The sequence below is a fragment of the Euleptes europaea genome, chromosome 4 (assembly GCF_029931775.1).
Source record: "Euleptes europaea isolate rEulEur1 chromosome 4, rEulEur1.hap1, whole genome shotgun sequence".
In the NCBI taxonomy this organism is placed as follows: Eukaryota; Metazoa; Chordata; class Lepidosauria; order Squamata; family Sphaerodactylidae; genus Euleptes; species Euleptes europaea.
The window spans coordinates 112,534,056-112,560,702 of record NC_079315.1 but is presented as its reverse complement, the minus strand read 5'-3'; the positions used below and the strand labels follow the sequence as shown (position 1 = coordinate 112,560,702).

The 26,647-nt window shown below is 47.6% G+C and overlaps 1 protein-coding gene across 1 annotated transcript in view; it reads left to right on the top strand.

Annotated features, from left to right (window-relative positions):
- Positions 1-7,820: 7,820 nt before the first annotated feature.
- The window catches only part of MAPK4 (mitogen-activated protein kinase 4), a 43,388-nt gene continuing 24,561 nt past the window's right edge, over positions 7,821-26,647 (top strand). Inside the window, exon 1 of the mRNA XM_056848218.1 lies at positions 7,821-8,375. Coding sequence (XP_056704196.1) covers positions 7,830-8,375 — 546 coding nt within the window. The 5' untranslated portion in view covers positions 7,821-7,829. The remainder of the gene's footprint in view (positions 8,376-26,647) is intronic.

The window sequence follows — 26,647 nt, the reverse complement described above, 5'->3', positions numbered from 1 at the left end:
TAAGGCATGTATTTATGCAGCAGAATTAATTCAACGGTTTCCCCCCCCCCCCTTCCCCAGATAATGATAATTTTATGAGGGGCCATAGAAATCTCCAACAGAGATCTTTCAACACTTTGCCAAACTTAATTTCCAGGATTTTTTGGTGCAATCATTCTCTCTCCAGATTAAAGACCTTTGTAGTGTCATTATACCTGTAATTGCAGAGAAACGTGGTGGTGGGGGAAGCAAGTTATCTAATAACTCACACACACAAAATTTCCACCTTCTGTGCAATAAGAGAGACATTTCTCTCATCTGTACTGACCTGAATTATGGAGGGAAGAAGGCAAGATTTTTCTACTTCCTCTTGCTTATCACATGCAGGGGTGGTTTTCTTCTCCCCTGGGCTGCCATCTTGCCAAATGGGCATGGCTAAAGGAGAAGGGGTGGAGCTTCTAGTTTTCCCCTCGCTCTACGTCCGCCACAGAACAGAGTTGCCCCTACCAATACCAAAGTGGACCAACCTTGGTCTTAAAAAATGCATCTTTATCATTTAGTAAAAGTTCTCTTCCAAAGAGAATACTCTGCTTCAAGCTGTGCTTTCCACTCCAAGGTTTAATGGGTTTTGCATGCTCAATTTTGTGATCAAATGAAAGGGAAGCGGGAGACTGTGTGTGCATTATTTACTTTTTAATTGGTGCAGCCAGCGGTTTGAAGGTGACGACTAAATGGATAATTCCTAACCGCGTGCTGCAGTGTTTGAGGCACAGAGAAGATATTGTGGGAGTATGGCCGTTTGTGGAAATACTAGTGAGTCTACTCTCGACAGTTTTCTACCAAAGCTGCTGCTATCTCTTCTGCATTTTGCTCTTTGCTGATTTAAGTTGTGGCGCACCCTCTCTGCGTGGGTGGGTGTGATGTACACAGACCCGCAACTGTGCCAGAACTCAGTGATACAATAAAAGGGGAAAGGCACACAGACAGGTTTTAAGGAAAGCTTTGTTTCCATCTGGGAGTCCTATTTTTATTTTGGTTGCACGAATACTCTGCTCTTTCTCATTACTCCTGACCTTTCATTCCCATTTCCCGTCTCGGCATCTTCCGAAGCCAAACCTGCTTAGCTTCAGCCGCTTCGTGCTTCTTCGATAATTGTCTCAGCTCATGAAGTCATGCAAAAATATGTTTTCTGTTTTTGCATGCAGGTTTGCACGTCAGGTGGAATAACCCATCGTCTTTCGTCAGGTTTTAGAGACTGTCTTGGAAGCAAACTAGATGTTCTGGCGGTGTGACAAGCCCGTCAAAAGGCAGGTGGTGCAGTTTCAGAGGGTGGCCGTGTTCGTCTGCTGTAGAACAGCTAGCTTCGAGCCCAGTAGCACCTTAGAGACTAGCAAGATTTTCGCGGTAGAAGCTTTTGAGAGTCAAAACTCCCTTCACCATGTTCCAAATCTTATACCCTGAAAATCTTGTTGGTCTCTAAGGGGCTAACAGACTCATAGAATCATAGAGTTGGAAGGGACCACCAGGGTCATCTAGTCCAACCCCCTAAACAATGCAGGAAATTCACAACTACCTCCCCCCTCCACACCCCCAGAAGATGGCCAAGGTGCCCTCCCTCTCATCATCTGCCTAAGGTCACAGAATCAGCATTGCTGACAGATGGCCATCTAACCTCTGCTTAAAATCCTCCAGGGAAGGAGAGCTTACCACCTCCCGAGGAAGCCTGTTCCACTGAGGAACCGCTCTGACTGTTAGAAAATTCTCGAATCTAGCTGTTCAGGCTATGCCAGTTGCCTAGGAAGTGTGAGTTCAAGACATATCTATATTTAACCCGTAGTTAAAACCTCAACAGCGTGGTTCAAAATATATTATTTTAACCCCTAGTGAACACATGAAGCTGCCTTCTACTGAATCAGACCCTTGGTCCATCAAAGTCAGTACTGTCAGACCGGCAGCGGCTCTCCAGGGTCTCAGGTTGAAGTCTTTCACATCACCTACTTGCCTGGTCCCTTTAACTGGAGATGCCGGGGATTGAACCTGGGACTTAGTTACTTTAGAATGTCACCTCTGTTCTCTCCAGTCTAGAAAGGAGTTCCTGAAAATAAAGGATTCCTATTAGCTTACTAAAATACAAAAGGCTCTGGGTGAACTTTATTTGCTTAAGCAGCAGCCCGACACATTTTTCTGCTGTGCATATGTGCCTTGAGCATTCTGCTAACCCGATCAGAAAAAAAGGGGGACTGGGGAGGAGAGGGATCCTGTTGCCCTCTGCCCTGCACTCTTCTGCTTGATAAAGCAATCCCGGAGGCTGCGTTTGCAAAAGGAAAAGGGGGAGATGGCTTTGAAGAGAGGCTTGGAAGTATATACGCGATGCTTGATACCATAATTGGTGTGGGGGTAAGGTTGCCAGCTTCACTTTGGGAAATACCTGGAGATTTGGGGGGTGGAGCCTGAGGAGGGCGGGGTTTGGGGAGGGGAGGGACTTCAATGCCAGAGCGTCCAATTGCCAAAGCGGCCATTTTCTCCAGGGGAAACTGATCTCTGTCGCCTGGAGATCAGTTGTAATAGCGGGAGATCTCCAGCCAACACCTGGAGGTTGGCAACCCTAAGTGGAGGGCAAAGCTCAGCAAGAGTCGGGTGTGCTTTCAGTGACTTGCCGTGGCCTTATCCCCATGGTTAGCAGTAACATCATAGTCTATGCACCTAGGATTCATTTATGCTGGCTGCTGAATTCTGCTCAGAATGCTTGCTTTAAAAAAACCACACAGAATACATAGATCTCTTTACACCCGTCGTTCCTTGCAAAGGATGGCTTAGACTGAAACTTGCAAGGGTCTCCATCCCCTGTCCCTGCCCCGTCACTCACGCAAACAGAGGCTCTTCCTAGACTCCTGTCTTGCAATGCCATCCGCCATGACCTCATTAGCAACCCTGTCTCCGTTTTCCTCTTGGTTTCCTTGGCAAACCTGCATCCGAACGGCTTATCTGCCTGACGTAAGGCTTTGGCCGGAGCCTGCAGGCTTGCCGCCAACAATAAAGTTGAGCGAGCTTCGCATTTGGGTGATTTACTGCCGGACCTTGAATTCGGTGGAAACGCTGGCCTATTACACCAGCAATGTATTAGGTCAGAAACCCTCTTAAAAAGCTGTAAGAAGCTCAGAACAGACAGCTTGTGATGCAAAACCTCTTAGGCCAGTCTGCCGGGGCCTTTAATTAGCAGAGCCAGGGGTTTGGATGTGGGGCAGCCTAGAGGGAGTACGGGGGATCTGAAATGCAGTAAAACCTTCCTCGGTGGAACTTGCTTGCAGTGAAAACGTGTCTGTAACTGAAGACCTTACCCGTCACGGTAAAACTGACTGGAAATGAGGACACGCTGGAGGGATGATAAATTATTGAATCCACTTCTCGGTAATGGAATGCCGCCTCCATGAAAAACCTGATGTCTGTTTTGGTCCGGAGTCAGTTCAGCAAACACATGGATGGTGGGTGAACAGATAAGACGTGATACAGAGGAACGCACAAGAAGATGCCTTATATTGAATCAGACCCCTGGACCATCAAGATCACTGAGGGTTGCTAGGCCCCCCAAGATGCCAGCGGGGGGGTGTACCAGTTCCAGGTTGGAAACTCCTGGAGATTTGGGGGTGGAGCCTGGGTAGGGTTGCCGACCTCCAGGTACTAGTTGGAGATCTCCTGCTGTTACAACTGTTTTCCAGCGATAGAGATCAGTTCACCTAGAATAAATGGCTGCTTTGGCAATTGGGCTCTATGGCATTGAAGTCCCCCCAAACCCCGCCTTCCTTAGGCTCCACCCCAAAAACCTCCTGCTGGTGGTGAAGAGGGACCTGGCAAGCCTAGCGAGGACAGGGGCTTCAGGAAGATACAATTCCATAGAGCCCACCTCCCAAAGCATCTGTTTTATCCGGGGGAACTGATCTCTAGTCTGGAGATGAGCTGATTCCAAGGAATCCTCAGGTCCCACCTGGACGCTGGCTTCCCTAAGATCAGTATTGTCTACTCGGATTGGCAGCATCTATCCAAAGTCTCAGACAGAAATCTCTCACATCGCCTACTACCTGATCCTTTTCACTGGAGATGCCAGGGATTGAACCTGGGACCTTCTGCATGCCAAGCAGATGCTCAACCACTGAGCCACAGCCCCTCCCCATCTCTCTCACTATTTTCTGCTCTGGTTGGCCGTGGGGTGTCAAGCCCGGACTGGCTTTGTTTCTGCTATCCTGTTAATCGCCAAGATGTTGGGATTGAACCTGGAGCCCTGCGTGTGCAGAGGGTGTTCTGCAGTCACGCGTTGTTAGTTCATCCAGCTGGTGGCTCTTTGCCTCTGGAGTGGCTCTCTAAAGCTTTGGGTGAGGGATCTTTCTAGTTGTTGCTCTTTGAGATCCCTGCCGCTCAGATCTGCTGGGAATTGGACCTTGGAATTTCTGCAGGCAATGCACACGATCGTCTGCTGTTCCCCTCCTGCCAGATAGTGTGGGATGCAATACATTCTGTGATCCAGTCACCATCGATTCATGGAGGTAATAAAGACACTGAGCTAGTCTCAGCCCCACCTAGAGCTCTCTCAGCCCCACCTACTTCTGTTGTGGGGAGGGGAAGGGAAGCTGATTGTAAACCGGTTTGATTCTTCCTTAAGTGGTAGAGAAGGCATATAAAAAATCCAATTCTTCTTCTTCTTCTGAAAGACTAACATTTCTGGTAGGGTAAGCTTTCATGAGCCCTGACCTGGATGGCCCAGGCAAGCCTGATCTCGTCAGATCTCAGAAGCTAAGCAGGGTCAGCCCTGGTTAGTATTTGGATGGGAGACCACCAAGGAAGGCCAGAGTTGCTGTGCAGAGGAAGGCACTGGCAAACCACCTCTGATAGTCTCTTGTCATGAAAACCCCCAAAAGGGGTTGCCATAAGTCGGCTGCGACTTGACGGCACTTTACACACACACAAGCTTTCGTGAGTCACACAGCTGACTTCAGATAATAAGGAGGGGAATAGCATGAGATTATGTTAGGGTTGCCAGGTCCCTCTTTGCCACCGGCGGGAGGTTTTTGGGGCAGAATCTGAGGAGGGCTGGGTTTGGGGAAGGGAAGGGACTTCAAAGCCATAGAGTCCAATTGCAAAAGTGGCCATTTTATCCAGGTGAACTGATCTCTATTGGCTGGAGGTCAGTTGTAATAGCTGGAGATCTCCAGCTACTACCTGGAGGTTGGCAACCCTAGATTATGTGGAAGAGCTGGCTGGATCCAACCCTTTGCATGCGTATCAGGGTTGAGAGAAACTGCAGAGCATGTCCAGAATGTCTATGTGGCCGTCCCGCTCCCCCCCCCCCGCACACACACTAAATAGCTGTTGCATTTCACCCTGAGCTTGGCCTATGTCCATTTGGCGTAGGAATCGCCTGCTAAATATAGCCCTGTGATCAGGAGGCTTTGCAGAAATGGAAGATCCTTATCAGGCTGGGGGTGGGCAGGCGGGGAGGGGGGACAAAGGCAGGTTTTAGTTACCTTTCCTTGAGTAGAATGGGCAAATTGAAAGACCTGGCTGTGGAGATGTGGGAAAGCTCTTAAGAGGAGGGAGTCAGACCCACAGATCTTGCCATTCTGTTCTTGTTCCAGTTGAGCTGCGACTAAGAGCCGCTCTGCTTTGGATCCACTCCAGGCAGCCTGCGTTTTTGTTTCACCTGCTTCTGCTCTATGCTAGCAAGTGGTTATGAATATGGGTTGGGCAGGTGCAGTGGCGAGAGACAGGTGGTATCAGTCTGTCTGAGGTTCCTGTCCAGGGGTTATGAAAAGAACAGTTCAGTCGATGGTAATCTTATCCATACGTAACGCTCTGCAGGCTTCCGGTGTTTAACGAGAGGTGAAATTTCGGAGAGATCTCATGTCCCGTTCCAATTAATTCAGAGCTGGAGAGCCAGCGTGGTGTAGTGGTTAAGAGTGGTAGTTTGGAGCGGTGGACTCTGATCTGGAGAACCGGGTTTGATTCTCCCACTCCACCACATGAGCAGCAGACACGAATCTGGTGAATTGTATTTGTTTCCCCACTCCTACACTTGAAGCCATCTGGGTGACCTTGGGCTAGTCACAGCTCTCTCAGCCTCACCTACCTCACAGGTTGTCTGTTGTGGGGAGGGGAAGGGAAGGTGATTGTAAGCCAGTTTGATTCTTCCTTAAGAGAGCCAGCGTGGTGTAGTGGTTAAGAACGGTGGTTTGCAGCAGTGGACTCTGATCTGGAGAACCGGGTTTGATTCCCCCACTCCTTCACCTGAGCGGCGGAGGCTAATCTGGTGAACTGGATTTGTTTCCCCCCTCCTAGACTTGAAGCCAGCTGGGTGACCTTGGGCTAGTCATGGCTCTCTCAGCCCCACCTACCTCACAGGGTGTCTGTTGTGGGGAGGGGCAGGGAAGGTGATTGTAAGCCAGTTTGATTCTTCCTTAAGTGGTAGAGAAAGTCGGCATATAAAAACCAACTCTTCTTCTTCTTCTCCTCCTCCTCCTCCTCTTCCTCTAAAAACCAACTCTTCTCCTCCTGCTCACTCTGGAGATGGAAATGGAGTTTGCAATACATGCATAGGAAATCTGGACTACAGCACTAAAAAAAAGAACCTAAGAAGCAGGGTGCTAGGCTCCAGAAAATGCTTCTTACGGTGGTATTCTGTGCATTTTTCACATAGTTCAATTTTTTTTAATGTATTTGTGCGACTGGAATAAAGTAGCAGGCATCCTAAGCATTCTTGAACGTCTGTGCATTGAGATAATGCTTTTCAAAAAATGTTATCTCTATATTGCTATCAAGGGCCTACAGAGGAAAAGGAATAAAGATTCCCAATATTTTCCTCTGATCCCATCCAATGAGGGCTGTCCTTCTCCGAGGTTGTTGCTTCAAGCAGGATGCTCTCTACATGAGCTTCTCAAAAGGCTGCTGCTAATGAATACTCCTCTGCTTTTCCTTCAGGTGTGTTAACCTTCAGGAAGAAAAGGGTTAAGCAAAAGCCATTGCGTAATTAAATTAATCCATTATTCTTCTTTTTTCTTGCAGGAAGATGGTTTGTAACAAGTGAGGAGTAACAGATACTGAATAACCAATCAAATAATGGGTGCTTCAGCAAACGAAGGATACAGGGAAGATGAGCATTGAAACTGATGGTGCTGAGCTAAGTCAGTGGTGATTGGGATCTCGTCTGAGAAGTATCTCTGCCTTCATCGTTGTCTTCTGATGACAAAATGGAAAACCGAGCTCACATTTAAAGAATGTGTGGTAGTGATCGCCCCCAAGTCTCTTGGAAGTATTGGTCCCGCACAGAAAAAAATGCTGTCTGATTCCATCTCTGAAAGTTTCCGGGGAATGTTGACTTCCAAATACCTTGTGGCTGAAAGCCTGTGTGTGGATAATGAAAAGAATGCAAGTCAAGATCTGAGGCTTGCATACTGATGTTTCGTTGGGTCCCGTTCCCAGAAAGTAGAAGAAATTAGGGGTAGCTTTAAAACTCAATTGATTTACTAGCATATTGCAGAAGAAGCTTTTACTAAATTTGCTGGAGTGAAATGATCTATAAGCTTTCATCTCCTTCTGCCCTCCTTCCCTGTAATGAGTCACCACTTTAAGTTTGCAACCTCTTTCTGGAAAGTATATTTTAATCCCCCTGATATCTTTTATTTAAATTCCTTATCCCTGAATATTTGCAAGCCTCTTTTGTAACAATGGATGCTGAGAAGCAGAATTTGTGGATTCCCGTTTGTAATAATGAATTGCTTTACTTCGAGCCGCAGCTGTGATCTCGAGGTTCTTCTCGTCTACTGGAATTTTGTTACCAGGGCAAAGAGGGAGTTGACCCCACCATGGCAGAGAAGGGTGATTACATTGCTAATATGTATGGTTATGACCTCGGTTGCCGCTTCGTCAACTTCAGACCGTTGGGTTTCGGGGTCAACGGGCTTGTCTTGTCGGCGGTTGACAGCAAAAGCTGTCGGAAAGTGGCCGTGAAGAAGATCGGCATCAACGACGCGCAGAGCATGAAGCACGCTTTCCGCGAGATCAAGATAATCCGTCGGCTGGACCATGATAATATCGTAAAGGTCTACGAGGTGCTGGGGCCTAAAGGGGCAGACCTTCAAGGAGACCTGTTCAAATTTAATACAGTGTACATTGTCCAGGAGTATATGGAAACCGACTTGGCACGACTCTTGGAGCAGGGGCCGCTATCGGAGGAACATGCCAAGCTCTTCATGTACCAGTTGCTCAGGGGTCTGAAGTACATCCACTCGGCAAATGTGTTGCACCGGGACTTAAAACCAGCTAACATTTTCATCAACACGGAGGACTTGGTGCTGAAGATTGGAGACTTTGGACTGGCCAGAGTTGTAGACCAACATTACTCTCACAAGGTGAGTCCCTACAATTGTTTTGGCTGCTTTGACCATGTTCCTGTCTAAGATTTGGAGAATCCTGTGCCAGATTTCCAAATGCAAGTAATTCCCAAGTTTTGCAAGATTTCATTGTTGCTTTATTAGAACTTATTCGTTCCATTTATACCCCGCCTTCCTTGCATCGTAGAACTTAGCTTCAGGAACGGGGTTGTACCAGTTGCCTTCAAACCATACCCACAGTCCTTTGATTAAAAAAATATTGTGTTCTTGAATGATGCATTTAGTTATGAGTCTCAAAGTCATAGGAAGTCTCAGAGAATGCCAGTTTCCTTAAAAAGAGGGAATTCTGGAGATTTAACACGTATCGTTTCAAATACACAAGATGAGCAGGGTGGGCATAACAGTCTGGAAAGGGTTGCCCCAAAAGCAAAGTATATGTGCTTAGCCTTCCCCCTCAAGGGGCTTTTCCACATTCTCATCATCTCTAACTTCCTGTTTCTTCAGGGGTGTCATTGTGTTCTTCAGTTCTGCATGGGTTTTGCTCCCTTGGTTGGTCAAGTCAACATCACACCGCTTTAAATAGAGTATAAAAAACTTCTGTTTAAATATGCAGGGAGATACCCTTCATTTAAAGCTGTGTGATGTCAAAACAACTACTAGAGGGATCGAAACACATGCGGAACTCTCCCACCCCACCCACCCCACCGAAGAAACAGGAAGTTAGATGCGATTAGCATGAGAATGCAGAAAAGCCCAAGGTTGTTTTTTTTACCAGCCAGCTACAAATCTTTCAATGGCCACAGTCAAATGTGCACAGGAGTCTAGTAGCATCTTTAAGAGTGACAAAATTTATTCTGGCGTGAGCTTTCAGGAGTCATAATGAGCTCTGCACCTGGTCATCAGTCAACCAGATGCCACCCTCTAATTCAGGGGTGTCAAACTGATTTGTTTCGAGAGCTGGATAGGACACAAATGTCACTTGGTCGGGCTGGGCCACGCCTCACCAGCCCAGAGCAGGAGCGGGGTGGGGAGAGGTAGCTGCTTGTAGGCTGGATAAGACCTCTCAAGGGGCCGAATCCGGCCTGCGGGCCATACGTTTAACACCCCTGCTCTAATTAATAAGTGTGAAGTTCATCATCTATGGTAGAAATAGCGGAGTTATGCTTTTGGCGACTTGCTCCATTCTTTGTGTATTCCTTTAACTGTGTTGGTTTAAGGCTTCTTTGCTAGGAGACCTCGCAACGGTGTGTTACAGTGATGTACTATGTCATCTGGCTTTGTGGCGCTGATGTTGGTCAGATTTAAAAGCTGAGAGCTCTTTATATCGCTGTTGTAGAAAAGCTTCAGCCGAGATCATGTCGTTGGCGCAATCGGTTCTAAAACGAGCTGTTGAACTTCCCACGTCTGTAAATAGAATGGATGAGCTGTATTGATCAGGAGGTACGGGGAGGTTAAAAACGGCTGGCTTCCACTCAAAGGCCAAAAAAAGAGAGGCATCTTTCAGCATTGCCTGTGAAATCTGGCTGCGTTAATTGGATTACAGATGTACCTCGGTAAGGTTGGAGGGCGTCCAACACAACCTTCCAGAAGTGCGAGAACAAAAAAAGGGGGGATTTGTAGGAACTAAATAGCGAAGAACGTTTGTTTCCAGGACAATTCAGCTTCCGCAAGACCTTTTAATATACAGACAGGTAAAATGAGTCTTTGGCAGGTGTCCAACGTTCAGATCATTTCTGGTTCTCCAGCAATTTCATGCTGTCCATGCTGCCAATATTTGTCCACAAGTTTTCCTATGGAAAATAAACATAGAAATATCCCATACTTCAAAATGTTTGAACAGGGAGCCCAGCTATGTCTGAGCTCATGGGCTTCTAACTGACAACTAACATGGCAGCTCTGGGTTGGGAAATACCTGGAGATTTTTTGGGGGGTGGAGCCTGAGGAGGGTGGGGTTTGGAGAGGGGAAGGACTTCAGTGCCGTAGAGTCCAATTCCCAAAGCGGCCATTTTCTCCAGGTGAACTGATCTCTGTTGCCTGGAGATCTGTTGTAATAGCAGGAGATGAGGTTGGCAACCCTATATGTAAGGCTGCAGTCCTCTACATGCTGTATTTTGGGAGTGGGTCCCATAGAATTCAGTGGGATTTGTTTCTGAGGAAATATATATAGGATTGTGTGCAGCAGGAACCTGTTCACAGGTCTACTTATTCAGAGAGACAGTTTCACTGTGCACTGGCTCGTCATGTGCGATTTCCTGGCGTTTCTGTAAGGGCCTGATCCAGCCCCTTTTGTGCAGGAATCCGTAGCGCTGGGATCATGTATTTAAGTAGCAAGGAAGGGGTTGAGGTGAATCAAAGGCTGACTTACCTGCGGGATGGAAAATTCCAGCACAAAGTGTTATGTATGCACAGTGCTCAAAGAATGTCCTGTTATGGAAAACTTTGACCACCCTACCCCGCCGGAGCCCGAAGCGTGGGCTCCGTTTATATGATTTCCCCAGATAAAAGGAACAGATGGACAAGAGGAGGAATTTGAAGTATGCTCAGCAATTTTGCTCTGATTATTATCATGCTCTTTTTTTCTGTTTCCAACGAAAAGGGTCCGTTTGGGATGTTTTGTCTAACATGCCTCGCCTTTGCCAGTGAACAATAAGAGAGAAGCCCTCCTGGCTGGAGAGGCACATGTGCTTATGTAAGTAAGAAAAACAATGCCGATCCCTGAGATCTTAAAGGGTTAGGGTGCTGCTCTGGGATAACGGAGCTCAGGCATGCGAAAGCATCGGGAAAAGTGGATAGCTGTTTTACGCTGAGGGATACAGGAGACTACAAACATTTAATGAGACAATTGCAGTATTTCGCTCTTTCTCTCCCCCTCTTTCCCCCAAAGACCACTAGGCATATAAATGCGGTTCCACCCTATTTTTAGCCCCACTGCAACTTTGTCAGCATGGTGTAGTGGTTAAGAGCGGCGGACTCTAATCTGGAGAACTGGGTTCGATTCCCCACATCTCCATATGAAGCCTGCTGGGTGACCTCGGGCTAGTCACAGTTCTCTCCGATGTCTCTCAGCCCCACCTACCTCACAAGGTTTCCGTTGTGGGGAGAGGAAGGGAAGGAGATTGTAATATGCTTTGGGACTCCTTAAAGGTAGAGAAAAGCCGAGTTTAAAAACTAATTCTTCTTCTTATCTCCCCCGACCCCATGACTTTTCAAGTGCCCAAACAGAATTCTTGGAGACATAATGGAACTTCTAAGAGTTGTCTAAGAGAAGACTAAGTTGTCTAAGTTTTTAACCATAGTAACAGTTTGGCTGCTATGTTAGACAGAATGCTGGACTAGGTGAACTACTGGTCTGATCCAGCAGGGCTCTTACTGGGGTTGCCAACCTCCAGGTACTAGCTGGAGATCTCCCGCTAATACAACTGATCTCCAGCCAATATAGATTGGTTCACCTGGAGAAAATGGCCACGTTGACAATTGGACTCTATGGCATTGAAGTCCCTCCCCTCCACAAACCCCGCCCTCCTCAGGCTCCACCCCCCAAAACCCCTGCCAGAGGCAAAGAGGGACCTGGCAACCCTAGCTCTTATGTTCTTCCCAGATGTGGATTTTTTCCCATCAGAAGTATTGCATGATGGAAAAGCCCACATCTGGCTGTGTTTTCCTTTCTCAATGACTCTTAGAGGCACAGGAGCCTTTCTGGGTCTGGATCCGGCAACCTGATGTTCTTAGGCATCCACCCTTCTGGGTCTCCTCGTTTCCCATCACTGTCTTTTTTCTGTGGCACATGTGGCTGCAACAGGGAAGTGGATCGGGTCTCTGCAGAGCCATGCTAAAGGCATCTCTTCTGTTCGAAATTTGTTTACTGTTTGCTGTGGTGACTTTATTTAAGGTAACTGGAGTTTATTCCGTATTTGGGCAAAAATGCAGTGATTGCTGAGGGTGGGTTTTTCTGCAGCGGGCACGCTTAATTCTGCCTGGCAGGATCTTGGCAGGTAAACCGTGTTGGCGAGTAGCGATCCTGCATCCTGTTCTCCTCTGTAAGAGGATGATTTTTATTGTCCAACCTGTCACAGCGTCGCTGCATTCCAGCGGAATCTGTAGGAGAGAAAGAAGAAGGGGGAGAGCAATTCATTAGGACCACTTTAAAAGATCTCTGTGGCTCTTGAAACACAACCATGCGACTAGGGCTTAATTTAAACCAGGATCCAACCTGTCTTATTGAAAAAGAGACCGGCAGCCTGATCATGAAAAGCTGTTATAGCTACAACAATGCCAAATCTAGGCCCTCAGTAGCTGGCAATAGTGGAAGTCTCTCAATACCTCTGCATTAGGGATGCCAACCTCCAGGTGGGAACTGGGGATCCCTCAGAATTACAGCTAGTCTCCAGACCGCAGAGATCAGTTCCCCTGGAGAAAATGGACGCTTTGGAGGGTGTTGTACCCCACTGGTATCTGGCGTTGTACCCCACTGAGGTCCCTGTCTTGAACACATGAAGCTGCCTTCTACGGAATCAGACCCTTGGTCCATCAAAGTCAGTATTGTCTACTCAGACCGGCAGCAGCTCTCCAAGGTCTCAGACAGGGGTCTTTCACATCACCTACTCACCTAGTCCCTTTAACTGGAGATGCTGGGGACTGAACCTGGGCCCTTCTGCATGCCAAGCAGATGCTCTACCACTGAGCCATGGCCCCTCTTCCCCAGGCTCCATCTCTAAATCTCCAGGAGTTTCCCAACCTGGATCTGGCAACCCCACCTCCCATCCCCCGCTGGTGGCCAGGGGGTGGGGGGACCTGGCAAGCCTATTCTGCATATCTACACCACTCTTCCTCTAAGGAGTTCTGAAGAGAGATGGTTCTCCTTTCCGAATTTTGCCTTCAAAACAACCCTGTGATGTAGATGAGGCTGAGAAAAGAGTAACTGGCCCATGATGACCTCCAAGTAGGGGGGCAGTGATTCCCCCTATTATCCGTTGACCCTTAATAGGCTGGTGAGCGGGGGAGATCAGGGGGGCTAAACTATAAGCGTTGGCATCCTGTTAGGGGTGATACTCTAGGATTTGCCCCAAACTCTATGCCTGACCAAAGCATTTCGGGTGAATCCCAGAGCCCTGCCCCAACGTGATGTCACTTTTTGTTTTGGACCAGAAGTGACATCACACTCTGGCATCATGCCGGCGCACCTGTCCCCACTGCCAATTCCTCCCGGTGGTTTGCCAGCTGTGGCTGAGAACCCTATAACTAGGGTTGCCAGCTCCGGGTTGGGAAATACTTGGAGATTTTTGGGGTGGAGCCTGAGGAGGGCGGGGTTTGGGGAGGGGAGGGACTTCAATGTCATAGACTCCAATTGCCAAAGCGGCCATTTTCTCCAGGTGCACTGATCTCTGCAGGCTGGAGATCAGTCGTAATAGCAACCCTTCTTCCAGTGAAAACCCAGAAGTGACATATGGTAGCTCTAGGAGTCGCTGGGAACTCTGTGATAAAACCATAGAGATTCTGGCAATTCCTAGACCTACCCACATCACTTCTGGATTTTTAAGTACTGGTAATGTAATGGTGCATGCGGCACTGCCTTTAATGAGACCTGTGGGCGGGGGATTCCCTGCCCTGACAGCGAGACCGGCAAGCCTAATTAAAGCAGATCTGTTGCTAACTGTTCAAAACGATAATGAAGGTATTATATTAGTGGTGTTGGAAAGTGCCTTCAAGTCACAGCCGACTTATGGTGACCCCTTTGGGGGGTTTTCATGGCAAGAGACTAACAGAGATGGTTTGCCAGTGCCTTCCTCTGCACAGCAACCCTGGGATTCCTTTGTGGTCTCCCATCCAAATACAACCCAGAGCTGACCCTGCTTAGCTTCTGAGATCTGACGAGATAGGGTTATTCTGGACTGCCCTGGTCAGGGCTAGGGTTCATGACTTTATCAAAAGCATGGCTGCAGTTGTGGTCGTTCTGGTCTCTATTTAATACAAACAACACATAGCATATATTACCCTCTCACTATGCATCTCAGTGGTGGGAGCAGAAGGTTGATACAGCTGGCAGTCTCTCTATGGAAACAATTGGGGCTACAGGGTGGGGCTGAGGTCATCTTCAGGGCTCCCTGACAGAACACCATGGATTGCCATGGTGGTGGCGGAAAGTACAATTATGTTGCAGCCAATTTATGGCAATGCTGCAAGGTTTATCAAGGCAAGAGATCTTCAGAGGTGGTCTGCCGTTGCCCGCCTCTGGGTAGCAACCCTGGCATTCCTTGGCGGTCTCCCATCCAAATACTAGCCACGGCCGATCCTGCTTAGCTTCCGGATTCTGGCGAGATCGGGCTAGCTGTTATCGTTATTCATAATCCGCATCATGCTGAGCACAGAGGGGTTTTTATTTTTTGTTTGGGTGGCAAAATGTGATAGCTTTGGAAAAGAGGATATGAAAAATGCAGCCACAGAAGACTCCCTTGTGGTCCCTTTCCAATGGCTGCATGATTTCCAACTCCTAATGACCAACCAAAGCCGGGCTTCTTTTCCTGATCAGTGCTCTTCCTGCCACTTGAGGTTTCCCGCAGTTGAACAAAAACACATAGCATTTGCTACAGTGATACGACAGTGTACGGTACTAATTAATTTCAGCGGGAGCTTGCTCTGCTTTGGGGGATTTTTACAGCCTGCTCATAAATCTGTTTTTCCTACAGTGAGGTCTAATTAATGTTCCCCTTCTGAAATGGATAGGGCTGCGTGACAAAGGGTTTCGGGGCCTGATTTGCCGCTAAAGTTGTGTGGCATCTGCCGCTCCGCTTTAGCTCTCCTGATAGACCACCAAGGAGTGGTGCTGATTCTGTTCCTTCATTATTTTCTTTGCCAAGAAGAAGAAAAAGATTTGGTTTTTATATGCCGATTTTCCTTTTAAGGAGAATCAAACCAGTTTACAATCTCCTTCCCTTCTCACAACGGACACCTTGTGAGGTAGGTGGGTCTAAGAGAGCGCTAAGAGATCTGTGACTAGCCCAAGGTCACCCAGCAGGCTTCATGTGGAGGAGTGGGGAAACCAACCCCGTTCACCAGATTAGAGTCCACCACTCATGTGAGGAGTGGGGAATCAAACCTGGTTCTCCAGATTAGAGTCTGCCGCTCATGTGGAGGAGTGGGGAATCAAACCCGGTTCTCCATATTAGAGTCCGCACTCATGTGGAGGAGTGGGAAAACCAACCCATTTCTCCAGATTAGAGACTGCCGCTCATGTGGAGGAGTAGGAAATCAAACTGGCAGAGTTGCCCCAATCTAAGCCATTTGCAACCATTGGTTTTAGACAGGAGAACTTCTGCGAAGGAAGGTAGTTTCAGAGGTAGCCGTGTTGGTCTGCAGTAGAACAGCTAGATTCGAGCCCAGTAGCACCTTAGAGACCAACAAGAATTTCAGGGTTTGAGCTTTCGAGAGTCTAAACTCTCTTCATCAGATACAAGCCAGAATTAACATCCCTGAGTCCTTATATCGCAGTCAGAAGGTGGGAGGAGTGGTGCAAAGAAGGGACTCAGGATGGCCTCAAAAACCAGTGGGAGAACATTTTGCTCTTCCAGGTCATTTCATTACCTAAGAGTGGCAGTCCTCAAACAGAGAAGCTACAAAGGGAGAATCCAACACTAGATTGCTGAAGTTGAGTTCATTTACAAATTCAGAACAGTGGATCCCCACCAGGGCTGAATAAGGACATAGGATTCTTATCTCACTACAGATGCTAATTTTCTGCCCCAAAGGATTTCTCCTCTCCTAGCTGATTACAAAGTGCATGGTACCTCTTCATCCTCCTGAGTTCCTTCTTTGCAACACTCCTCCCACCTTCTGACTGGGATATAAGGACTCGGAGACCTCTATTCCAACTTGTATCTGATGAAGGAAGCTTTGACTCTCGAAATCTTATACCGTGAAAATCTTGTTGGTCTCTAAATCGGTATTGTACTCAAATCTAGCTGCCAAGGAAGCCTAGTTTTTCTAATTTAACAACACAAGCCCTACTCGATCAGTAAGGGATTTCCCAACCTGTAGTTGGCAGTAGGGATGCCAGCCTCCAGGTGGGACCTGGGGATCTCCCAGAATTACAGCTCATCTCCAGACCTCAGAGATAATTTCCCTGGGAGAAAATGAATGTGTTGGACGTCGGACTCTATGACATTGTACCCCACTGAGGTCTCTGACCTCCCCAGGCTCCACCCCAAATATCCAGGACTTTCTCAACCTGGAGCTGGCAACCTTACCCCTCCCATCCTCTGCCCATGGTCACGGGGGAATTGGCAACCCTAGTTGGCAACCCTAATTAGCTCCTTGGCTTCTGCTTGAGAGGGCTGTAAGAAACTGCCTCCCAATTCAGAAAAAAGTTTTGCTGGGTTTTGGAATAATCTTCTTAAGCAAGCAGTAAGAAGAACCTGCTGGGTTTGTTTTTTTTAAAAAAAAAACATTACAATGCTAAACATCCCAGCTTTATAGCATGAATAGAGAACCTAATGGGTTTAAAAGAATATCATCTTCTCCTCAGAGAGTACAAGATAATGATAGGAAATGGATTCCTACTCCTGTTGGGAAATTACCACTCTTTTCCAAGGTACTTGTCCATTGGATTAAAAACCATTAGGGCTGTGAAAAAGATGTTGGGTTGCCAACCCCCAGGTAGTGGCTGGAGATATCCTGGGATAACAACTGATCTCCAGGCAACAGAGATCAGTTCATCTGGAGAAAATGGCCACTTTGGAAGGTGGGCTCTATGGCATTATATTCCATTGAAGTCCCTTCCCAAACCCCACACTCCTCAGGCTCCACCCCCAAAACCTCCAGGTGTTTCCCAACCAGGAGCTGGCAACCCTAGGAAGATGGCAGCTGAGAATTGTCAGGGAATTGCCGCCAACTTAACGGGGTGGACTTTGGCAGAATGCAGAGTAATATCTGATTTTTTTCTTCCCCTCGGTCACGATTACCTGTCCTGGGACTGCCAACCTCCAGGTGGGGGCTTGAAGATCTCCCAGAATTATAACAAATCTACAGACTGCGGGGCTTCTGTTCCCCTGGAGGGTGGACTCTATGGCATCGCATCCCTGATGAGTTTCTTCCCCAGCCATTACCCCCAAATCTCCAGGAGGTTCCTAAGTCAAACCTACTCCTGTTGCATGTATATTTGGTGGCGGCTCCTTTTACTGGGGAAGGCACTGGCAAACCACCCCATAAAACAAAGTCTGCCTAGAAAATGTCGGGATGTGACATCACCCCATGGGTCAAGAATGACCCGGTGCTTGCACAGGGGACCTTTACCTTTTACCTCCATTTGCTTGTGATGGCTACTGATGTGAGGAAGTTAGAGTTGCCAGCTCCAGGTTGGGAAATAACTCGGGGTTTAAGGGTGGGGCCTGAGGTGGGCAGGGTTTGGGGAGGGGAGGGACTTCAATGGGGTATAATGCCGTAGAGTCCACCTTCTGAAGCGGCCATTTTCTCCCTGGGGAACTGATCTTTCTCCTGGAGATCAGTTGTAATAGTGGGAGATCTCCATCCACCACCTGGAGGTTGGCAACCCTATCCATAGGGTTGCTAGCTATGGGTTGGGAAATACCTGGAGATTTTGGGGGTGGAACATGGGGAGGGTGGGGTTTGAGGAGGGAAGGGACTTCAATGAGATATAATGCCATAGAGTCCACCTTCCAAAGCAGCCATTTTCTCCAGGTCACCTGGAGATCAGTTGTAATTTCAGGAAATCTCCAGCCAGCACCTGGAGGTTTGAAGAAATTGGCAGCACGAGGGCTCAGATAGCCCTCGTGCTGCCAGTTTCTTCAAGTCACTTTAATTTTGGCACAGGTGTATTGCATTTGTTGTAGCACCTGGAGGGTGGCAACCCTAGAGAAAGTGCCTTTATGTGGTAAGTGGCATCAAATTGCTTCTGACTGATGGTAACCCTATGAATTAGAATCATAGAATCATAGAGTTGAAAGGTACCATCAGGGTCATCTAGTCCAACCCCCTGCACAATGCAGGAAATTCACAATGACCTCCCCCCACACCTCCAGTGACCCCTACTCCATTCCCAGAAGATGGCCAAGATGCCCTCCCTCTCATGAACTGCCTAAGTTCATAGCATCAGCATTGCTGACAGATGGCCATCTAGCCTCTGCTTAAAAACCTCCAGAGAAGGAGCACTACCTCCCAAGGAAGCCTGTTCCACTGAGGAACCGCTCTAACTGTCAGGAAGTTCTTCCTATTGCCTAGACAGAAACTCTTTTGATTTAATTTCAACCCGTTGGTTCTGGTCCGACCTTCTGAGGCAACAGAAGACTACTCGGCACCCTCCTCTATATGACAGCCCTTCAAGTACTTGAAGATGGTTATCATACCCCCTCTCAGTCTTCTCCTCTTCAGGCTAAACATACCCAGCTCCTTCAACCTTTCCTCATAGGACTTGGTCTCCGGGCCCCTCACTATGTTGGACCTCAAATTCTGTGCCCTGTTGTTGGACCTCCAGAGTTGGTTGGCCGCTGTGTGAGACAGGCTATGGGACTGGATGGTTTGATCCAGCAGGCCTGTCGTGCGCTTATGAGCCGTGGCAGTGCGTTTGGCCCCCTTTTCACGGTGCTGGTCCGAGCAATTGCACGGGTGGCTTGGTGGGAGAGCCAATACCACAGACGATAGTCGGCCGCGTCCGTTGCTTGTGCTTTGTGATTTCAGAAGCACAAATGAGGAATGGGTTTGTGGGTGCATGTGAAACTGGGGGTGGGGGAATGCGCCGTGTGAACAAATGCCGTGTCTTCAGCGCTGGGGAATCTGGCAAAAAACTCCCACAAGACAGTCAGAGGCAATCGCCTCTTACACCTACCATCCCTACCGTCTGAGGGCGTGGGGGCCAGAAGTGAGTAATGGTCTCGGGCGGGCAGAAATTGGGACCATCTGTCTCCACGCGAGTTGTGGGTGAGCAAGAAGCTGACTTATCTCTGCCCCCAGGTAATGGGAAGGGGGGGTTTCTTTTTCCTGGAATACTGGGAGAGAAAGCCTGGGCTCTGCGCTACCATCTTGCTGCAATTTTGAGCATAATGTTTGCCATACGGCAGGGGACTTCCCAGTTTGTAGCTGCTTCTGCGTCCCTCCTACGGCCAGATGTACCGAGCTAGTGGGAGGGTGTTCCATTTCTGCCTCGGCTAATTTGAGGAGAGACACGTCATTGCTAGTGGGTACAGTTCCCTGCCTCGACGCTGGCGCAGATCCTCGCGTGTCGGGCTTGTTTCTGTTGGGGGGAAGATGTCGACACAAGCAACATTGCTGCTTGAAAACAAATTGCACATAGCCGTATCGGTCTGTTAGGAAAGGGGAAATCCAAATGTAACAGGGAGGATGTTTGTTTTGTTAAGACCAACTAAAACCAGCAATCAGAGGGGCTGTGGCTGGGGAAGAGTTTCTGCTTGGCATGCAGCAGGTCCCAGGTTCAATCCCCGGCGTCTCCAGTTAAAAGAACCAAGCAGTAGGTGATGGGAAAGACCTCTGCTTGAAACTAAGGCTGTGCACCATTCTCTCCCCCCCCCCAATATTTTTCAGATTCGAGTTAAATAAACCTGGACATTTCCAAAAAAAAGATGAATCCAAAAAAAGCTTAACCCTGATATTATTATTATTTTTGAATAGCTGAAAAATTTCGGGTTTATTAAACCTGAACCCGAAAAATACACGGCACTGTACTGAACAGTTTTGGCCACCTGTCGCCTCCAAAGTCCATGTGGACTTCGGAGGCAACAACGGCAACGAGGACTCAGCCGGCAGGTAAGGGAGGGAGAGAGGGAGAAAAAATGGGAGGGGGGAGAAAAAATGGCGGCGGGGCCAAAGCAGCCCCAAGTAATGACGCATACATTCAGCATTATTTGGAATCTGCTTTTCAGCTCCCTTTAATTGCCACCATTTCCCCCTCCGTAACCCCCCCTGAAAAATACAGTATCGGTATTGGGGGTGTGTGGATTTGGTTTGGCTTTAGCTTAATGCACAACTAGGGTTGCTGGTTGACTGGCAAGGGAAGGCTGTTGCCTCAATTTCAGTTGATGCCTTGATAACGATTATTGAAACTTTACCCAATCCCTGGAAATAAAGTTGGCGTGGCACATGGCACAGCATAGATTGTGAGGGCAAGTAATGCTCATAGAAAAATTGGCAATTATGCCAGACTTGAAAAAACTGCAAGGGCAAATTATGCCTATATAGTCAGATTTGTAAATCTGTATGTATATGTATGCGAGAAGTCCAATGATTGTGAGTTTGTATGAAGTATATACAACATACAATAAAAAGGAAATAAGGTTTATTTGTAATTTTGTTTATTATTTCGGTATTTTTACATACGGAAAACAGCAATAAACTCCAGGTACTAACTAGTGGAGAAAGACTGCACAAAGGCTCAGGTAAAAAAGCAAACGGACGCACACTGTTTTGCTCAATTCAATGCAATTATATTAACCTATCAAATCATTACCAAACCTTATGACATTCAGTCATGTCACTTATAAATCCCTCAGTTATGCGTACTCAATCAGCAACAATCATCTCCAAACAATTCCCCATAAGGAATATATAACCAAGCCTGAACCGGCCTTCTCAATGAGCAGAAAAGGATGCACTATTTGGCCTGAAGCGGCTCTATAGTGCCAAATGACTAAAGAACATAGCAAAGACAAATACCGCTGTGAGTCCAAGCGGCTCTATCCAAATTGAACGAGTGTCCGAGATAAGTCTTATGTAGGAACAGTCTGTCCACAGTGTACTTGCCGAACCAGCTGAAGGCGCCGGGCTAGAGACGCCTCCGGGAGAGATGAGCAAGTGGCTCTGCGGTCTAATGACTTCGCTCAATGAGCTACGAAAAGGCAAGAACGTGGGGTCGATCCAACAGGACGTTTCGAATCGGAGCTTCGTCAGCTTGCCCAAATGCTACAATGAACAGTTGGCTTTGCTTTGTCATAAGTTGGACTTTATTACATTCTCTTATCACTATACTAGGTACTAGCTGGAGATCTCCTGCTATTACAACTGATTTCCAGCCGATAGAGATCAGTTCCCCTGGAGAAAATGGCCGTTTTGGCAATTGGGCTCTATGGCATTGAAGTCCCTCCCCTCCCCAAACCCCGCCCTCCTCAGGCTCCGCCCCAAAAACCTCCTGCCGGTGGCGAAGAGGGACCTGGCAACCCTATGCACAACCCTTTCTGAGACCCTGGAGAGCTGCTGCCTGTCTGAGTAGACAAGATTGACCTTGATGAACCAAGGATCTGATTCAGTATAAGGCAGCTTCATCACCTTCTTGGGCTGTACGTTGGTTCACACGATTGATGTGTCCAAGTCACTTTGCTGCTCTTGCCTGACCAACCGCTGTACCTGACCCTTCTCTGCTGCAATCCTGCCTTATTACGTGGCTCTTACGGGGCCCATTTCCTTCCCTGAACCCATAAAGCTGCCTTAGACCAAATCAGACCCTCGGTCCATCAATTGTCTACTCAGACTGCCAGTGGTTCTCCAGGGTTCCAGGAGGAGGTCTTTCACATCACTTGGTTCTTTTAAATGGAGATGCCAGGGATTGAACCGGAGACCTTCTGCATGCTGAACACATGCTCTTCCACAGAGCCACAGACTCTCCAGCATGGTGTAGTGGTTAAGAGCGGTGGTTTGGAGCGGTGGACTCTAATCTAGAGAACTGGGTTTGATTTCCTGCTCCTCCACATGAGCGGCGGAGGCAAATCTGGTGAACTGGGTTGGTTTCCCCACTCCTGCACATGAAGCCAGCTGGGTGACCTTGGGCTAGTCACACTCTCTCAGCCCCACCTACCTCACAGGGTATCTGTTGTGGGGAGGGGAAGGGAAGGTGATTGTAAGCCAGTTTAATTCTCCCTTAAGTAGTAGAGAAAGTCAGCACATAATAACCAACTCTTCTTTTCTCCTCTAAAGTTGGAGATGGTTCTGAATAACAGCTGCTTTCTCCTTGTTGCCTTTGGTGCAACTCCTTTTTTGCATCTAGAACAGTGTAACCTAATTACACATGCAGAACACCGTGCAAACTATTGTCTAGGGCTTTTTCACCATGCCCTGGCATCTCTCCCCCACCATTTTTTTTTTTTTGCTTAGCATCCAGCATGTGAAACAGCTCTGATCAGCTACCTTGTACTTTTTTAGCTGTTAATAGTAACACCAGCAATTTACAGTGTTGAGCGCTCTGCAGTGTGTTAAAATAAGAGTGTTACTGTAACAGAGCAAAGGTCCATCTCGTTCACTTTCCTCTTTTCAGTGCTTCAGGAAGCCCACAGGGAAGGTCTCAAGGCCCTTCTTGCCCTGCTGCTCCCTAGCAAGTGGTGTTCTGAGGCATACTGCTTATGACCATGGAGGTTCTATTTAGATATCATTTGAACTGAATTGGTCTCATCCCCATTTTTACCCTGACCTGGATGGCCCAGGCTAGCCTGATCTCATCAGATCTCGGAAGCTAAGCAAAGTCAGTCCTGGTTAGTACTTGGATGGGAGACCACCAAGGAATACTGAGGTTGCTATGCAGAGGAAGACTATGGCAAACCACCTCTGTTAGTCTCTTGCCTTGAAAATCCTACTAGGTTGCTATAAGTCAGCTGCAACTTGATGGCATTTTAGAGGAGGAGGAAGAGGAGGAGGAGGAAGAAGAAGAGTTGGTTTTTATATGCCGACTTTCTCTACCACTTAAGGAAGACTCAAACCGGCTTACAATCCCCTTTTCTTCCCCTCCCACAACAGATACCCTGTGAGGTAGGTGGGGCTGAGAGAGTGTAACTAGCCCAAGGTCACCCAGCTGGCTTCATGTGGAGGAGTGGGGAAACAATTCCAGTTCACCAGTTCAGCATTCGCCGCTCATGTGGAGGAGTGGGGAATCAAACCCGGTTCTCCAGATCAGAGTCCACTGCTTCAAACCACCACTCTTAACCACTACACACCCCATTTTTAAAGCAATCTGTTTGCCCTGCCCTGGATGGCTCAGGCTAGCCCGACCTTGTCAGACCTTGGAACCTAAGCAGGGTCAGTCCTGGTCAGTACTTGAATGGGAGACCACCAAGAAAGGTCCAGGGTTGCTAAGCAGAGGCAGGCAACAGCAAACCACCTCTGTTTGTCTCTTGCCCTGAAAACCCTATTGGGTCACCATAAGTTGACTGCAACTTGATGAAGCTTGTTGCCACCTTTGGTCACCACGACATCTTGTGGCAGTGAGTTCCATAAGCCAGTTATAGATTGCATAGAGAAGTACCTTCCTTTTGCTTGTCCTGATTCTACTGGCCCTCAGGTTAATAGGGTGCTTCCAAATTTTAATATGATGGGAGAGGAAGAAAAAGTCTACCTCCCTGATAATTCAGGGGAAGTCTGTGCTCCCCTTTGAATTATCATTTTCTTAAGGTAAAAAATCTGTAGGCTTTTCTAGCAGGGAATGGGCTCCAATCTTGGTTGCCCTTTTCTGCATGTAGATCACCTGAATAATGAATGTGACACCCCTTTAAGGCATTTTCATATTGTGTGTGTGTGTAAAGTTCCATCAAGTCACAGTCGACTTATGGCGACCCCAGCAAGGGGTTTTCAAGGCAAGAGATGGGCAGAGGTGGTTTGCCATTGCAGAGTCTTCCTTGGCGGTCTCCCTTCCAAGTACCAACCCTGCTTCACTTCTGAGATCTGACGAGATTAGGCTATACCATGGCCCCTTCCCTCCATTTTCATATAAACATCCTTTTATTTACAGATGATTTAGGTTGTGGTTGCTTTTTGTTTTTCGAGAGAAAGAGAAAACTGTACCTTCCTAAGACCACCCAGGATGAAGACAGATGTTGTCTATTCAATAGGTGTTTCATTCACTATGGGTAATTTACATGATGGCTGTATTTACCAGCAAACTGAGCAGGGGTTCTGCCAGTTCTCTTGCTTAACTCCCTTATGTCGAGCATTCAATTCACACATTACAGAGTAACAGGTTGGGTCTGGAGTCCACAGCCTGTGTAACAATCGCACATGAGTTAGGGGTTCTCCTCAATTCCCACAGCACCTTGACATCATGTTGTAGTGATTAGGAGCGGTAGACTCTAATCTGGAAAACTGGGTTTTATTCCCCACTCCTCCACATGAGCGGAGTCCACCGCTCCAAACCACTGCTCTTAACCACTACACTGTACTGGCTCCCACACTGTAATACACAGACCCAACTTATATACTATGTGATGTGTGTATCAGCTACTTAAGGTGCATCATGAAGAAGAGATTTGCAAAGTCTACACTGCAAGGGGGGAGGTGTGGACACCTTAAGAGAAAGTAGCTCAGGTGCATAATAGTGTTTGTGGCAACTGAACACATTGAACACATGAATCTGCCTTCTACTGAATCAGACCCTTGGTCCATCAAAGTCAGTATTGTCTACTCAGACCAGCAGCAGCTCTCCGGGATCTCAGGCAGGGGTCTTTCACATCACCTACTTGCCCAGTCCCTTTAACTGGAGATGCCGGGGATTGAACCTGGGACCTTCTCCATGCCAAGCATGCCACGGCCCCTCCTCAATTACAGTCCCTGGGATCGGGGACTATATTGTGGGGCACCTTGCAAACCTTGGATGGGCTACATTTGGGGGTAGGATTGTCAGCTCTGCCTTCGGAAATTTCTGGAGATTTGGCGGCACTGCCTGAGGAGAGGGTGGAGTTTGGGGAGGAGAGAGAGACGAGCATGGATGCAATGCCATAGAGCCCACCCTCCAAAGCTCCTTCCATTTCCTCGGGGGGGGGGGGTTGATCCCTGTATCCTGGAGATTTTGTAATTTAGGGAGAATCCCAGGCCTCACCTTGAGGTTAGTAACTGTAATCTGGGAATTTGCTAGCCTTTTGTGTAGGGTTGCCAGGTCCCCCTTCACTACTGGCTGGAGGTTTTTGGGGTGGAGCATGAGGACGGCAGGGTTTGGGGAGGGGAGGGACTTCAATGCCATAGAGCCCAATGGCCAAAGCAGCCATTTTCTCCTGGTGAACTGATCTCTATCGGCTGGAGATCAGTTGGAATAGCAGGAGATCTTCTGCTATTACCTGGAGGTTGGGAACCCTACTTTTGTGTAAGATGGAAAGTATACATCCACATATGCTCTTGTGAGTAGTAATTTCTGCTGGGATTCCCAGCTGGAGATGGCTGGTTTATATTCTTACCCACACCTCTTTCTCTACTCCAGGGCAGAACCAGTTCCTGGCTCCAGTCTGCTGCCACAGATTCACCTTTTTTAAAAAAGAAAAGAAATATTAACAGACTTAATAACAGTCTTTCCTTCCACTGCACATTGCTTATATGCATAAGCTACAGGGATCAGCCACCTAATTAAGATAATTGTTCCTGGAAAGAGAGAAGGCTGCAATCCTGAACAGGGCTCGGGCGCTCCCTCCGCGCGCTCATTATCAAAAACCACATGTGATTCTTGAGCTGAGAAAAAGCCAAACAAATGAGTGCAGCATGCGAGTTTCACTGGAACAAAGCAGCAGAAAAATTGGAAGAGAACCTTTGCTGATTTGTTTTCTGTAGTACTCATAATGTTAGCTGGGGTGAGGGGGGAATGTGTCCCCCAGTGACATTGATTGGCCGAAAGAAGAAGTTGGTTTCTATATGCCGACTTTCTCTACCATTTAAGTGTCAGAAGTAGTACCAATAAATCAATAATCAACACTCTTATCCCCTTATCCAATCTTACTTAGGGATAGAGAAGACCAGACACAGAGAGATCTGTTGAAGCATTTATTTGGCCATATCAGTAGGGTTGCCAACCTCCAGGTGGTAGCTGGAGATTTCCCACTATTACAACTGATCTCCCGCCGATAGAGATCAGTTCCCCTGGAGAAAATGGCCGTTTTGGCCATTGGACGTTTTGGCCATTTGGCCATTGCCAGGTCCCTCCCTTCCCCAAACCCCGCCCTCCTCAGGCTCCACTCCCAAAACCTCCCACCGGTTGCGAAGAGGGACCTGGCAACCCTATTCATATGTGCGGCTTGTTCCCTATGTCTAGAAGTCGGAATTCAAGAAGGCTGATTTGAATTTTACATTTACATTAAAAAACTTGATGAATTGCAATACACAAAGAATTGTTTATTGTATTTTGTGTCCTTGCAATAAATTTATATTGGGACTAGTATACGTGCAGTTAAAAACCGTATTTTAGAACATACATCGAGGATTACGGCAAAAATATTAGAAGCCCCCTTTTTGCAACTACTGGCATTCTGAAAATGACCTCTGATACTTTATTTGGCATTTACGTTCCAGGATATTTCATAGGGTTAATGTTG